Below are 15,153 nucleotides of genomic sequence, written 5' to 3'. Positions count from 1 at the left end.
ATAGGTGCTGCAGCCAGCTATAGCATGGACTTCTGTCTGGCTCAAGGGACTTCTATTAAATGTATAGGTGCTGCAGCCAGCTATAGCATGGACTTCTGTCTGGCTCAAGGGACTTCTATTAAATGTATAGGTGCTGCAGCCCGCTATAGCATGGGCTTGTGTCTGGCTCAAGGGACTTCTATTAAATGCATAGGTGCTGCAGCCCGCTATAGCATGGGCTTGTGTCTGGCACAAGGGACTTCTATTAAATGCATAGGTGCTGCAGCCCAATATAGTAAGGACGTGTGTCTGGCTCAAGGGGCCTCTATTAAATGCATAGGTGCAGCAGCCCGCTATAGCAAGGACTTGTGTCTGGCTCAAGGGACTTCTAATAAATGCATAGCTGCTGCAGCCCGCTATAGCATTGACTTGTGTCTGGCTCAAGGGACTTCTATTAAATGCATAGGTGCTGAAGCCCGCTATAGCATGGACTTGTGTCTGGCTCAAAGGACTTCTATTAAATGCATAGGTGTTGCAGACCGCTATAGCATGAACTTGTTTCTGATTTAAGGGACTTCAATTAAATGCATAGGTGCTGCAGCCCACTATGGCATGGACTTTTGTCTGGCTCAAGGGACTTCAATTAAATGCATAGGTGCTGCAGGCCGCTATGGCACGGACTTGTTTCTGGCTCAAAGGACTTCTATTACATGCATGGGTGCTGCAGCCTGCTATAGCATGGACTTGTTTCTGGCTCAAGAGACTTCTATTAAATGCATAGGTGCTGCAGCCCGCTATAGCATGGACTTGTGTCTGGCTCAAGGGACTTCTATTAAATGCATAGGTGCTGAAGCCCGCTATAGCATGGACTTGTGTCTGGCTCAAAGGACTTCTATTAAATGCATAGGTGTTGCAGCCCGCTATAGCATGGGCTTGTGTCTGATTTAAGGGACTTCAATTAAATGCATAGGTGCTGCAGCCCACTATGGCATGGACTTTTGTCTGGCTCAAGGGACTTCAATTAAATGCATAAGGGCTGCAGCCTGCTATAGCACGGACTTGTTTCTGGCTCAAGAGACTTCTATTAAATGCATAGGTGCTGCAGCCCGCTATAGCATGGACTTGTGTCTGGCTCAAGAGACTTCTATTAAATGCATAGTTGCTGCAGCCCACTATAGCATGGACTTGTGTCTGGCTCAAGTGACTTCTATTAAATGCATAGGTGCTGCAGACCGCTATAGAGTGGACTTGTGTCTGCCTCAAGGGAGTTCCATTAAATGCATAGGTGCTGCAGACCACTATAGCAAGGACTTGTTTCTGGCTCAAGGAACATCTAATAAATGCATAGGTGCTGCAGCCCGCTATAGCCTGGCTTGTGTCTGGCTCTAGGGACTTCTTTTAAATGCATAGGTGCTGCAGCCCGCTATAGCCTGGCTTATGTCTGGCTCAAGGAACTTCTATTAAATGCATAGGTGCTGCAGCCCGCTATAGCATGGACTTGTGTCTGACTCAAGGGGCCTCTATTAAATGCATAGGTGCTGCAGCCCGCTATAGCCTGGCTTGTGTCTGGCTCAAGGGACTTTTATTAAATGCATAGGCACTGAAGCCCGCTATACTATGGACTTGTGTCTGACTCAAGGGGTCTCTATTAAATGCATAGGTGCTGCAGCCCGCTATGGCATGGGCTTGTGTCTGGCTCAAGGGACTTCTATTAAATGCATAGGAGCTGCAGCCCGCTATAGCATGGGCTTGTGTCTGGCTCAAGGGACTTCTATTAAATGCATAGGTGCTGCAGCCCAATATAGTAAAGACTTGTGTCTGGCTCAAGGGGCCTCTAATAAATGCATAGGTGCTGCAGCCCTCTATGGCATGGACTTGTGTCTGGCTCAAGGTACTTCTATCAAATGCATAGGTGCTGCAGCCCACTATGGCATGGACTTGCGTCTGGCTCAAAGGAGTTCTATTAAATGCATAGGTGCTGCAGCCCGCTATGGCACGGACTTGTGTCTGGCTCAAAGGACTTCTATTAAATGCATGGGTGCTGCAGCCCGCTATAGCATGGACTTGCTACTGGCTCAAGACACTTCTATTAAATGTATAGGTGCTGCAGCCCACTATAGCATGGACTCGTGTCTGGCTCAAAAGACTTCTATTAAATGCATAGGTGCTGCAGCCCGCTATAGCATGGACTTGTGTCTGGCTCAAGGGACTTCTATTAAATGCATAGTTGCTGCAGCCGGCTATAACATGGACTCGTGTCTGACTCAAGGGACTTCTATTAAATGCATAGGTGCTGCAGCCAGCTATAGCATGGACTTCTGTCTGGCTCAAGGGGCCTCTAATAAATGCATAGGTGCTGCAGCCCACTATGGCATGGACTTGTGTCTGGCTCAAAGGACTTCTCTCAAATGCATAGGTGCTGCAGCCCACTATGGCATGGACTTGCGTCTGGCTCAAAGGACTTCTATTAAATGCATAGGTGCTGCAGCCCGCTATGGCACGGACTTGTGTCTGGCTCAAAGGACTTCTATTAAATGCATGGGTGCTGCAGCCCGCTATAGCATGGACTTGCTACTGGCTCAAGACACTTCTTTTAAATGTATAGGTGCTGCAGCCCACTATAGCATGGACTTGTGTCTGGCTCAAGAGACTTCTAATAAATGCATAGGTGCTGCAGCCCGCTACAGCATGGACTTGTGTCTGGCTCAAGGGACTTCTATTAAATGCATAGTTGCTGCAGCCCGCTATAGCAAGGACTTGTGTCTGGCTCAAAGAACGTCTAATAAATGCATAGGTGCTGCAGCCCGCTATAGCCTGGCTTGTGTCTGGCTCAAGGGACTTCTATTAAATGTATAGGTGCTGCAGCCCGCTATAGCAAGGACTTGTGTCTGGCTCCAGGGACTTCTATTAAATGCATAGGTGCTGCAGCCCGCTATAGCATGGACTTGCTACTGGCTCAAGACACTTCTTTTAAATGCATAGGTGCTGCAGCCCGCAATAGCAAGGACTTGTGTCTGGCTCAAGGGACTTCTAATAAATGCATAGGTGCTGCAGCCCTCTATGGCAGGGACTTGTGTCTGGCTCAAAGGACTTCTATTAAATGCATAGGTGCTCTACCCCACTGTGGCATGGACTTGTGTCTGGCTCAAAGGACTTCTATTAAATGCATAGGTGCTGAAGCCCGCTATGGCATGGACTTGTGTCTGGCTCAAAGAAATTCTAATAAATGCATAGGTGCTGCAGCCCGCTATAGCAAGGACGTGTGTCTGGCTCAAAGGACTTTTAATAAATGCATAGGTGCTGCATCCCGCTATAGCCTGGCTTGTGTCTGGCTCAAGGGACTTCTATTAAATGCATAGGTGCTGCAGCCCGCTATAGCCTGGCTTGTGTCTGGCTCAAGGTCCTTCTATTAAATGCATAGGTGCTGCAGCCCGCTATAGCCTGGCTTGTGTCTGGCTCAAGGTCCTTCTATTAAATGCATAGGTGCTGCTGCCCGCTATAGCCTGGCTTGTGTCTGGCTCAAGGGAGTTCTATTAAATGCATAGGTGCTGCTGCCCGCTATATCATTGGCTTGTATCTGACTCAAGGGGCCTCTATCAAAGGCACAGGTTCTACAGCTCCCAAAAGGAAGGACTTATCTTTAGGGAGGGCAGGTGGGCCTGAAGTCCATTATTACAAGATTGGCAGGTCCGCTGATGTGTAGGGCTGTTTTTCTGCACATGACTGCTACCTTGAAGTGTGTGCAACTTACAAGATCAGAGATAACCTGCAGTGTACTTTTGACAGCAAACTAACATATAGACATTGAGAGACAGGCAAATGGACACTATGGCACACCACAAAGTGACAAATGTGCAGAAACATACGTGATGCACTTTTAAAGACAAACTAACTTGTGCACACAACGTTTATTATAGACACACATAGTGATGGCAATGCATACAAACACCTGTAAAAATCAGACCAGAACATACAGAGCACTGCTAACACATGCACATTGATAACCAGACACGCATACAGGCCCTATTAACATGCACACAGGTAGAAGCTATCGTTAGTGCAGTAGGTGCAGTGGCAGCTACTGCACTAATGATAGCTAGTGATAGGAGTGAGAGGGGCCCAATGTACCCCAGTGTAGCTTTGGTTTGCTACGTGGAGACGTGTCCTTTACATGTATAAGAGCCGTGGTGCATTCTTGCTAAGCAACGGTGTACACATACATGACAAGCACACACAGATATCTGCACAGCTATAGCAAGATAACCATGCACACAAATGGACACAATGACATAAACAGACATACAGGGTGGCAGTGATAGTCTGTGCCTGGCTGTGACACTGGTTTTATTGCATTCCTTACCTGCCACACACCTCCGGATGTTATCCCGCAGCCACTTTAACAGCGGCTCCATAGTGCAGCCGCACATCCAGGGGTTCCCGCCGAGCTGCAGGATCACCAGCCCTGACAGATCTTCAAGAGCATCCAACCCCAGGAAGGACAGGCTCCCAAAGCTCAGGTCCAGATGTCGGAGCTGAGACAGACCTTGGAAGGCCAGCGGGTGGACCCTCCTCAGCCCAGGGTTATGGCTGAGGTTCACCCGCACCAGGCTGTAGGCCATCTGGAAGATCCCAGCAGGCAGGTGGCTGAAGTTGTTGTGGCTGAGGTCCAAGTGGGCCAGCCGGCGGGTGTTTACGAACAGGCCTTCAGGAAGTTCCGAGAGGGAGTTGTTTCGCAGGTCCAGGATCTGCAGCTCAACGTGGCACGACAAGTAGCCGCGAGGGATGTTAGCGATGCGGTTGTGGGCGAGGCTTAGGTTGTGTGTGTCCAGAAGAAGGTCAGGGGGGACGGAGAAGAGACGCTGGTTGCTGCAGTCCACTGAGCGGTCCTGGCAAACACAAAGGACTGGGCAGCCCTGGACCAACTGACGTAGGACCAACACCAGAAGCAGAGACATGAGGGGCTTCATGATCATAACGATGGAGAGAGAAAGGCTGGGGAGTCTTCTCATGAACAAGGAGTGCTAGGAAACGTGGATGACCTCTTGAAGGCTTGAGATACTTTACCAAGACTAGTTGTTTCCAGATGCCCTAACCTTCTGCATTAGTAACGTCAACTAACAGAACATGTTTCCACAGAGCTGGATTGACCAGCAAGAAGAGTCCCTTCATCTCTGCACTGGCTGTTCTCTTTGTGTGCTCAGGTCCAGGTACACAGGAGGTTCCTGCTCCAGAACCAAGACCCATTTGACCATTAGAAGATTCACCTAAACATCCACGTGATCCGGTCAGATAAATGCTGAATCATCAAACCTAACTCCGTCACACATGTTCCTCCATAGCCCATAGATTATTTCCATAAAAATCCCTTAGCCTTCAGTCCCTGTTCCTCGGTTTCTCCCAATCCCATTATTAACATTCTTGCTTGTCTACATTCAAAAGAATTGTGAGTTAATTGTAAAACAAATCTTTTAGCAACTGATCAAATTCAAGAACATTGAGGGCAATGGTGGTCTAGTTGGTGCTAATGTGAACAGCACCATGGTGCACCCAAATTAGCGTGCTCTTGGTTGAGGTAAATTAATTATACTTCAGAAATAAATGAGAAACCTACAATATGTTTACAACCCTTCCTAAGCACTACTGAGAATCAAGGCGGTTAGAAACAGAGGAGTTATTGGGTATTTCTTGATGTGAAGTGGTGTTGTCCTGTATTTGAAAATAGAGCAGCGTTTTCAGTAAAAAGTGGTCTGGGAGTTTTTGCAATGTTTCCAAACTCAATGCCAGAATAAAGTTTTCATGTCCAAGACGTTCCATCGATGAAAGTTGGATCTATGTTAAAAAGACTATAGTACAATTGCATCCAAAATGGCTGCCGGATGTTGGGTCCTCAGCTCCAGGGATCTTGTAGTATCATCGGATTCCTGCAGAGTCTTTTCGTCATTGTGTCTGGACACCAAAGGTTTAATGTCCCTTCCTAAAAGTGGTGCCTCTTTTGTTCGCCACAACAAAACCAAGAAATTATAGCCTCAACGAGTCAATGAAGAGTAGAATGAGGACCAGTTGGACAGAGAAAAGTGTTCCTAATAATGACCTTTACAGTATTTTGTAGAAGCTGGCACTTGCTGGATTAAACGTGTTCCCCGGAGGAGGGGTGAATTTGTTCTCAGTGATCCACATTCAAAAAGATCAGTGATCTTTCCTTAATGGGCAAATTTCTCTGGAGGTTAGCCTTATGTCCGAAAGTGTCTTTGGATATGAGCTTGGAGAAGAAGCCATGGTCATATGTCCATGACACTGCCCCAGAGTTTGGAAAATATCTTTTCGCTCTTGGAGGGCTTTAGGTTGAGAATCCCCTCTGAGGTTCAACACCAGGATCTTAGTCCAGAAATAATTGGCCACTTTTCCCTATCACAATGTTTCGTCCAGTGTCACTCTTTCGGGTCTAGGTGTTTATCGTCATTCAGTATCACCAGACGCGGAGGCTCGCCACACCCAGACCCATGATTCTAAAGGGGAACAAGAGATAAAAAACACAGGTTACCCACTAAACACCTCTGAGAATCCTACTCACTTTGTAAGGAATGCTCCGAAGGTGAGCAGTGAACGAGAGACCAATTTTGTTTTACTTCGGGTGTCGTGGTACCTCCCACTTCTACCTGGAATTCTCCTCCTGTCAATATTAGAATTAAACCCATCGATCTTTCCTACAGAAACTCTTAAAGAAACCCCTAAACGTATTATTGACATACAGAATATGTTTCTGCTTTTTGTAATGTTATTATCAAGGGTATGCAGACTTTGTGCCATGTTTATTATGCATTTCACCACCTGCGCTGCATCGGTTAATTAAAAGGGAATCACCACGGGACAAACATTGATGTTGAAAGGGTGTCTGTGTTTGTCTCGTGGCGAAATGTCCTCAAATTATTCTCAGGCTCTGTATCATGCTAACTCTACTGTGTTATTCATAATTAGAGTTTTAATATTTGCCCAATATTTAATGGAATGGAATGAAGTATATGTCATGAGCCCTACAACAAATAGGTGTAAGAAAGCTGCCTAACAATGTTAAATAAACAAATAATTTAGTATCATAATGTTATAATGAATGTTAAAAATGAAAAAGGCCTACAAGTATCAATTAAATCACCCGCAGAAAGATCTGTTCAAATGTACATATTAAAGGAGAAATACAGGCCTAAGCTGCCTTTGGTATCAGAATATAAAATAAAAGAGCACAGATGGAGCCAGGCCTTGTGGGAGGGAAGTAGATATGAGCTTCAGTCGAATTTCGAAATATAATTAGGTACAGACCAAATGGAAGGTCGTATACCTACTTACAAAAATACATATCTGAGAAAATATGTAAATAAGGCAGCACAGAGGCACAGAATAGGTGGGAGGCTGGGCTTTGTCAGACAGCAGATGTGTAGGGAGAATAGCACTGCTAGGCAACAAATACGAGATGCGTGGGGGACGCCGGTCGTGTAGCGGCGGCGTAGAAGCGTAACTAAAGATAGCGTGCACCTCATATTTAGTAAACACGTGACGCGCTGTTTTTGCAGAAGTATAACCTTTTGATAATAATGTTGTGCTTTAGCAGATGTTCATTTAATATTTAAATGTATGACGTGTTTATGATAAGCCGTGTCATCTTTCTCTTTCACCCGGCAACAATTATCATAAACAACTTTTTCAGCAGCTAGAAAAAAACAATTATTTACTTTGTGAAATTCAAGGAATAAGAGTAGTAAACAAGCATTTGGAAAGTCAACTGGTCTTGCTTTGACAACAGTGAGTGCGCGACATGACTGGCTTTGGCAGTGCCCAATAATAATACTTTCAAGACCGCGTGATGAAGACATAATGAACATCATGTGCGCCCGAAGCAACGGCCTCTCGAAAGCAAAGGATACAATGTTTTCTATATCTTCTAGATGGTCACCACAGTGTATGATGCAATATGACGAAGCAACTTCGCCATGCAATGTGGGAGCCATCTTGGAAATATATATATACTTTTATTATGGCTGCTTTTTCTATTAGCTCTGCCAAAGCTGGGGAGATTTAAAAGCCTGCAGCATTTGCAAAGCCCAGTAGGGGCTACCACTGTGCTACACAAGAAGGAAGATTGTAGCAAAAAATTATCAAAAGATGAGTCTCAGAAGGGATCTGGAGCAACAGAAAGAAAAAGAGCGGTGTGATGGGGCTACAAAGAAAAAAACAAGAGGTGTGTAGGGAGGAAAATATTAAGAAGACAACAAGAGCGAGTGGGGACCTGGAGTATTGGGAAGAAAGACAAGAACAAGCTTAGATCTGAAGCAATAGGAAGAAAAAAAGAAGAAGAGGAGAGCAACAGCCATGTGCCCCCATGGACTGCTAAAAGAGAAAGACATGTAAGGGTGTACAAAGAAAAATAGACCCCAGATGCCAGCGGTGTAAGGATACAACCAGGAACATAGCTTCGGGGCAGGTGTTTGTGATTGGACCCACCTAAATAAATGCAAAAACACAAAGGTGATGGATTGAATGCTTGACTTAATCTCAGGCTTTGGGGCCGCCTCCCAGTCCATCATCTTTTGCCCTCTATACCATCTCAGTTTGGACCCAACCATATACAAATCAGTCTTGACCCTGTTCCAATGGACACAGCCCAGCCTGAACTGCAAGGCCAGGTCCTCTCTGAACCGAGACATAAGCAAAACAGACTGGTTATGCCACTATTAGACCTGTCACCAGGTACATCTTGGTTCCAGTGGCACAGTGTGCCCAGGACGCACGTCTGGAGATACCAAGTGCACCTAGGGTGTCAGATGCAAAAACAGCAAGGTGGTGGATGGAATGCTCGAATAATACTCAGCCATTGGCAATCACTTGGGCGCATCCCAAGTAATTGTTTTATGCTTATTGGTCATGGGCTTGCGCTCCGTTTTAGGGTGGAGCTGGTTTGGCAGTTTGGGCTAGACTGTTCCCATTGGAGCAGTGTCAAGACTGCTTTGCATATAGCGGAGTCTAAACTTAGCTGGCATGCTATGCAAAAAAACAATGGACTGGCATACGGCCCGGAGTGAATGCCAGTGGCTGAGATTCATTCAAGGTTTCCATCTATCACTTTTCGTATACTTTAGTATAAAATAAAGGCATTTTTGGCTTGGTAGTTGGGTCTGGAGGCCGTGCGTAGGCTCTGCTCTGTGTTAGTTTTTCTTGTCCTCAGATAAGAATTAAAGATAAAACAATCGACTGTAATGTTGCTCTAGCTATAATAAGAATCTAGGCCATGTTTAGGGTTTACAGGACTTCTGATTTGCATCTTAATTCACTAATGACATTTTCGGGGGGGGGGGGGGGGGGTTTGCTATGAATATTTCTAGAAAGTGTCCCTTTTAATAAATGTCTATTTGTGCAGTGAGATAATCTAATGCACTAAGGTGAAATGCTTCTGCATGTTGAAGACATACACTTCTTTGAATGCAGAAGAGCTTGTTTCATAATTTTACATTATATCATAATTTTACATTATATCATAATTTTACATTATGTTCGTTGCAGGATGTACATACCACTTTCTCATGACTCCGCTCATGCACAGACTCTTAGAGCCAAGTCAGACCATGGCTTGACTCTGGCTTGTCTCCTCGTGCCCTCCTCTGTTTGTGACCTGGGCTTAGTGAATAGGGCCATGGGTAACTTGCTAAAAGGCTTTGTAAAAGGAGACAGCTAGAATCATAGGGGCATATTTCCAATGCCCTTGCAGAACTTTTACCCGTCCGAGCATCACAAATGTGATGCCCTGGAGGCGCATTCTGCTGGCCCATATGTACATGGCCACGCAAAGCCACCCCTCATGGCTTTTCATGGCCTTGTAAATGGCCCCCTTTCATGCATTGCTCTGCGTGAAAGGGGCGTTCCATGAGTGTTGCTGTGGGTGATCCCATCAAACACACATGGAATCTGACGCATTCCCAGATCTACAAGCTTTTGTAAACCTAAAAATGCGTCAGATTGGCAGAGCAAGGAAAAATATTTATTTATTTCTTCTCGTTTCTCGCTCTTTCTATGTGTACGGTATTATGCAGCACATATAGAAGGAGGAAAATGACATAAATTATTGTTTTTGTGCAGGAAGGTCAAAACAAACAATCATTCCAGCAGCACGGGCCCCCTTGAACCATGGTGCAAAGGTGCCTGTCTGGATTGGCGCTAGGCAGCCAATTGTGTGCCAGCGCAGAGGAAAGCACAGGTACGCATCATATTGCTGTAAATATAATGTATCCCTGCACTTTCCTATGATGCTGCTCGGTGCAGAAAGATGGCTTGCAGCGCTGCACTGCATCATTTTCCGCTAAATATGCCTCATAGAGTCTGGCCCACAGGCACTGATTTGACAACTCTACCCAGTGGCGTAGCTCGGGGGCAGACCTGGGCAGCACTGTTTTTGGGGGTGGTGGGAGTAGTGTCTGTCGACTACCACCATGCCCCCCAGCCCCAAGAAAAAGTCACCAACTGGCCACAAACCGATCCGCACCCACCCACCCCTCTGGAACAAGTTGTCAGTCAGCTGCTAAACCCCCCCTGCTCGTACCTGCTCCCGGGGGGCATACTAAGGGGACGCCCCAGGTGGCAATACGTCTAGCTACACCACTGACTCTAACATCAAGACTTCTTGTACCAGGGACGAAGAAGAGTGTGTGTAATGAACATGCACTGCTCTGAAGCCTTCTATTCTTGTCATTTATGAAAATGTGGTCATTTGTTGTTTATCTCTGTCTGTCGCATGACTGTGATTCCGAGAGACTGTGGGGGTGGACAAGCAGGGCCGGCAAATCGAGAGTTTCTGGGTGGCTGTCTGTAAGTAGGATAACTGCTCAGTAAAGGCAGCTTAGTGGCTGCAAAACGAATAGATGATGGACGGAATGCTGAATTAATCAAATATTCACCCCAGTCACAGATCTGGGTTAAATCCATTGTTTTTGCTCCCCATGCCATTCCAGGATCAGTCTTGACCCTGTTCCTCATTGGAACAGTCCATCCTGAACTGCCAGACCAGGTCTTCCCAGGACCAGAAACAAGCATCCTGGGACCGGTTTTGGTGTAACACCCCTCATCAGCCAGGCTATCTTGAATATGGTGCCGTAGCCTGCACGGGACCCAGGTCTGGGCATTCCCTTCCCACTTAGGGCAACAAATACAAAAAGAACAGAATGATAAATTAATCAAACATTCAACCCTAGTCACAGATCTGGGTTAGATCTATTGTTTTTTACACAGCATGCCATTCCAATTTAGACCCAGCCTCAAGCTGCCCCCCCCCGGGCCACGGGGTCAAACAGGTACCTGCCTTGTGCTGGGTCAAAGATCCACGCGCTGGACCGTGCGCTGGTTCTCTCCAGACTGGACTATGGGAACTTGTGCCTCAGATGGAGAAGGAAATCATTGCCTTGGCATCTGAGATGTCGGTCCAATTTAAGCATTTTTAGGAAACATCTCAATTCCTGGCTCTTCTCCTTCGCTCATCAGCTTCCATTAATAGTGTGACCACAGTACAGTTCCTTACAGACGTCAGCGCCAAGACGCCCCATGGCATTCGCTGCATTTTACAGATATATATCAATATCCAGTCTCCCTAAACACATCTAGAACCACTGAGAGCCGTGCGTCACGCAGCCGCCCACGTCATAAGAACGTCACCTTACAGTCTCTACTGTCCTTCGTATCCTAAAATTGCTCCTCATCGAAGCAAGAGTCTGATTTAAGACTGAACGCATCACTCACAAAGCATCAACCACGTCACGCCCTGTCCTCAAACTGGAAAACCGACTGTCGTTGGCCCTTACGGAGGGTCGAGGAATGATGGAGCCCCCTCCATTCGGTTGTATGTTTGAACCACGCATGCATTTCCCACTCAAGCTTTTACAAAGCGGTCCGAACCACGAATGTGTCTTTACAACACATACCTTTACCACGCAAGTCTTTACAGATACTTGCCTTAGGGCGGCTCTGGACTTGAAAATAGTGTCATTTACTTTGCCAACTCTAGTCTGTGCAACAGTAGGGAAAGTGTTGGACTTAAAGTACAACAACAGTCCCACAACACTTCCCCTAAAGCAAGATGTTGTAATGACGTGCGTGGTAAAGGAATGCACAGTAAAGATGCATTTTTAAAGGCACTGCGTGGTTTGAGCTGCACTGTAAAGGCACTGCATGGTTCAAGCTGCACTGCAAAGGCACTGTGTGGTTCGAGCCGTGCTGTAAAGGCACTGTGTGGTTCGAGCTGCACTGTAAAGGCACTGTGTGGTTCGAGCTGCACTGTAAAGGCACTGCGTGGTTCGAGCCACGCTGGAAAGGCACTGAGTGGTTTGAGCCATGCTGTAAAGGCACGGCGTGGTTCGAGCTGTGCTGTAAAGGCACTGCGTGCCATGCTGTAAAGGCACTGTGTGGTTCGAGCCGCGCTGTAAAGGCACTGCATGGTTCGAGCCATGCTGTAAAGGCACTGCGTGGTTCGAGCCACGCTGTAAATCCACTGCGTGGTTTTAGCTGTCCTGTAAAGGCACTGCAAAGTCACTGCGTGGTTCGAGCTGCGCTGTAAAGGCACTGCGTGGTTCGAGCCACGCTGTAAAGTCACTGCGTGGTTCAAGCTGCGCTGTAAAGGCACTGTGTGGTTCGAGCTGTGCTGTAAAGGCACTGCGTGGTTCGAGCTGTGCTGTAAAGGCACTGCGTGGTTCGAGCCGCGCTGTAAAGGCACTGCGTGGTTCGAGCCGCGCTGTAAAGGCTGTTTCCCCTTCATTCAGGTACACTCTGGCACTAGGGCAGAGACCTGGATCTCTCCTCCGCCAGCTCTCCCACAACCCCGGTCCCTCCACATTTAAAAGGATCTCACAGGCCTCCCCTTTGAGGGGCTCTTTGGGTAAAGCTCTGCTCACCTCGCGCGTCCCCTCTGCTGACGAGTCCACTCTATCCGGACCGAACTCCTCGGCCTGTCTTCCCCGCTGTGCACTGCTTGGTCTGGTTTCTTCGCTGCTTGTCTCTTGTTTAGTGACTCTTATTGAGCCTTTATTTTGTGTTCTAGCGTGAAGGTCTCTGCCGCCCTTGGCCCAGGTTGGCGCTATAGAAAACTGCTCGATAAATCAAAAAAATACATTTTTAAAAGCATTTTTGAAAAATGCAGTAAGCTCAGTGGCCAGCATCAAACACCAACCTCTTCCCCATGCTTGCAACACTGTTGGCAGAAATATGAGATTATTAGAGATCTGTAGCGCTGCATTGTCAATACCATGGCCTCGCAGCACTGTTGGGTCTGTCCTCGAACACTAAGTTTAAGTCTTTTGTTTCCAGACTCCTGTCATTGCCCTAGATTGGCCCCTGGTAACAGCTACTGCTGCTGACCCTGAGTGACGTGACTCACTACGGGGTACATTCATCGAGAAAAAGCGCCCGCTCGAAGCCTTCTGTGTTATTTCATTTATGAAAATGTGGTCATTTGTTATTTTCCTCTGTCTGTCGCATGACTGTGATTCCGAGAGACTGTGGGGGTGGACAAACAGGGCCTGCAAACCGAGAGACTCTGAGTGGGTGTGTGTAAACAGGATGACTGCTCAGTCAAGACAGCTCAGTGGCTGAGTCAATACTGCAGCGATTGAACGAGACAAAACCAACCTTCATCTCACCCCTGAACAGAGATCCCACAGCCCACCCCTGAGCAGGGGTCCCACAGCCCACCCCTGAGCAGGGGTCCCGCAGCCCACCCCTGAGCAGGGGTCCCACAGCCCATCCCCTGAGCAGGGGTCCCACGGCCCACCCCTGAGCAGGGGTCCCACGGCCCACCCCTGAGCAGGGGTCCCACAGCCCACCCCTGAGCAGGAGTCCGCAGCCCAGCTCTGAGCAGGGGTCCCACAGCCCTCCCCTGAGCAAGAGTCCGCAGCCCACCCCTGAGCAGGGGTCTCACATCTCACCCCTGAGCAGGGGTCTCACAGCCCACCCTTGAGCAGGAGTCCGCAGCCAAGCTCTGAGCAGGGGTCCCACAGCCCACCCCTGAACAGGAGTCTGCAGCCCACCCCTGAGCAGGGGTCCCACATCTCACCCCTGAGCAGGGGTCTCACAGCCCACCCTTGAGCAGGAGTCCGCAGCCAGGCTCTGAGCAGGGCTCCCACAGCCCACCCCTGAGCAGGGGTCCCACATCTCATCCCTGAGCAGGGGTCTCACAGCCCACCCCTGAGCAGGAGTCCGCAGCCCAGCTCGGAGCAGGGGTCTCACAGCCCACCCCTGAGCAGGGGTCCCACAGCCCACCCCTGAGCAGGAGTCCGCAGCCCACCCCTGAGCAGGGCTCCTACAGCCCACCCCTGAGCAGGGGTCCCACATCTCACCCCTGAGCAGGGGTCTCACAGCTCACCCCTGAACAGGAGTCTGCAGCCCACCCCTGAGCAGGGGTCCCACATCTCACCCCTGAGCAGGGGTCCCACAGCCCACCCCTGAGCAGGGGTCCCACAGCCCACCCCTGAGCAGGGGTCCCACATCTCGCCCCTGAGCAGGGGTCTCACAGCCCACCCCTGAGCAGGGGTCCTGCAGCCCACCCCTGAGCAGGGGTCCTGCAGCCCACCCCTGGCCTGGGGTCCAACAGCCCATCCCCTGAGCAGGAGTCCGCAGCCCACCCCTGAGCAGGGGTCCCACAGCCCATCCCCTGAGCAGGAGTCCGCAGCCCACCCCGGAGCAGGAGTCCGCAGCCCAGCTCTGAGCAGGGGTCCCACAGCCCATCCCCTGAGCAGGGGTCTCACAGCCCACCCTTGAGCAGGGGTCCCACAGCCCGCCCCTGAGCAGCGGTCCCACAGCCCATCCCCTGAGCAGGGGTCTCACAGCCCACCCCTGAGCAGGGGTCTCACAGCCCACCCCTGAGCAGGGTTCTCACAGCCCGTCCCAGAGCAGGGGTCCCACAGCCCATCCCCTGAGCAGGGGTCCCACAGCGCATCCCCCTGAGCAGGGGTCTCACATACCACACTTGAGCAGGGCTCCCCCAGCCCACCCAGGAGCAGGGGTCCAACAACTCACCCATGAGCAGGTGTCCCAGAGCCCACCCCGGAGCAGGAGTCCACAGCCCAGCTCTGAGCAGTGGTCCCACAGCCCACCCCTGGCCTGGGGTCCCACAGCCCACCCCTGGCCTAGGAACCCCAGCCCACTCCTGGC

At 49.1% G+C, this 15,153-nt stretch overlaps 1 protein-coding gene across 1 annotated transcript in view; it reads right to left on the bottom strand.

Annotated features, from left to right (window-relative positions):
• Nucleotides 1-15,153, bottom strand: part of LRRC55 (leucine rich repeat containing 55) — a 112,882-nt gene that overhangs the window by 81,540 nt on the left and 16,189 nt on the right. The window contains exon 2 of the mRNA XM_085651501.1: nt 4,340-6,485. Coding sequence (XP_085507627.1) covers nt 4,340-4,988 — 649 coding nt within the window. The 5' untranslated portion in view covers nt 4,989-6,485. The remainder of the gene's footprint in view (nt 1-4,339; nt 6,486-15,153) is intronic.

The sequence above is a fragment of the Triturus cristatus genome, chromosome 4_1, assembly GCF_964204655.1.
Source record: "Triturus cristatus chromosome 4_1, aTriCri1.1, whole genome shotgun sequence".
In the NCBI taxonomy this organism is placed as follows: domain Eukaryota; kingdom Metazoa; phylum Chordata; class Amphibia; order Caudata; family Salamandridae; genus Triturus; species Triturus cristatus.
The sequence above is the reverse complement of the archived record's forward strand: the minus strand, read 5'-3'. Positions and strand labels throughout refer to the sequence as shown.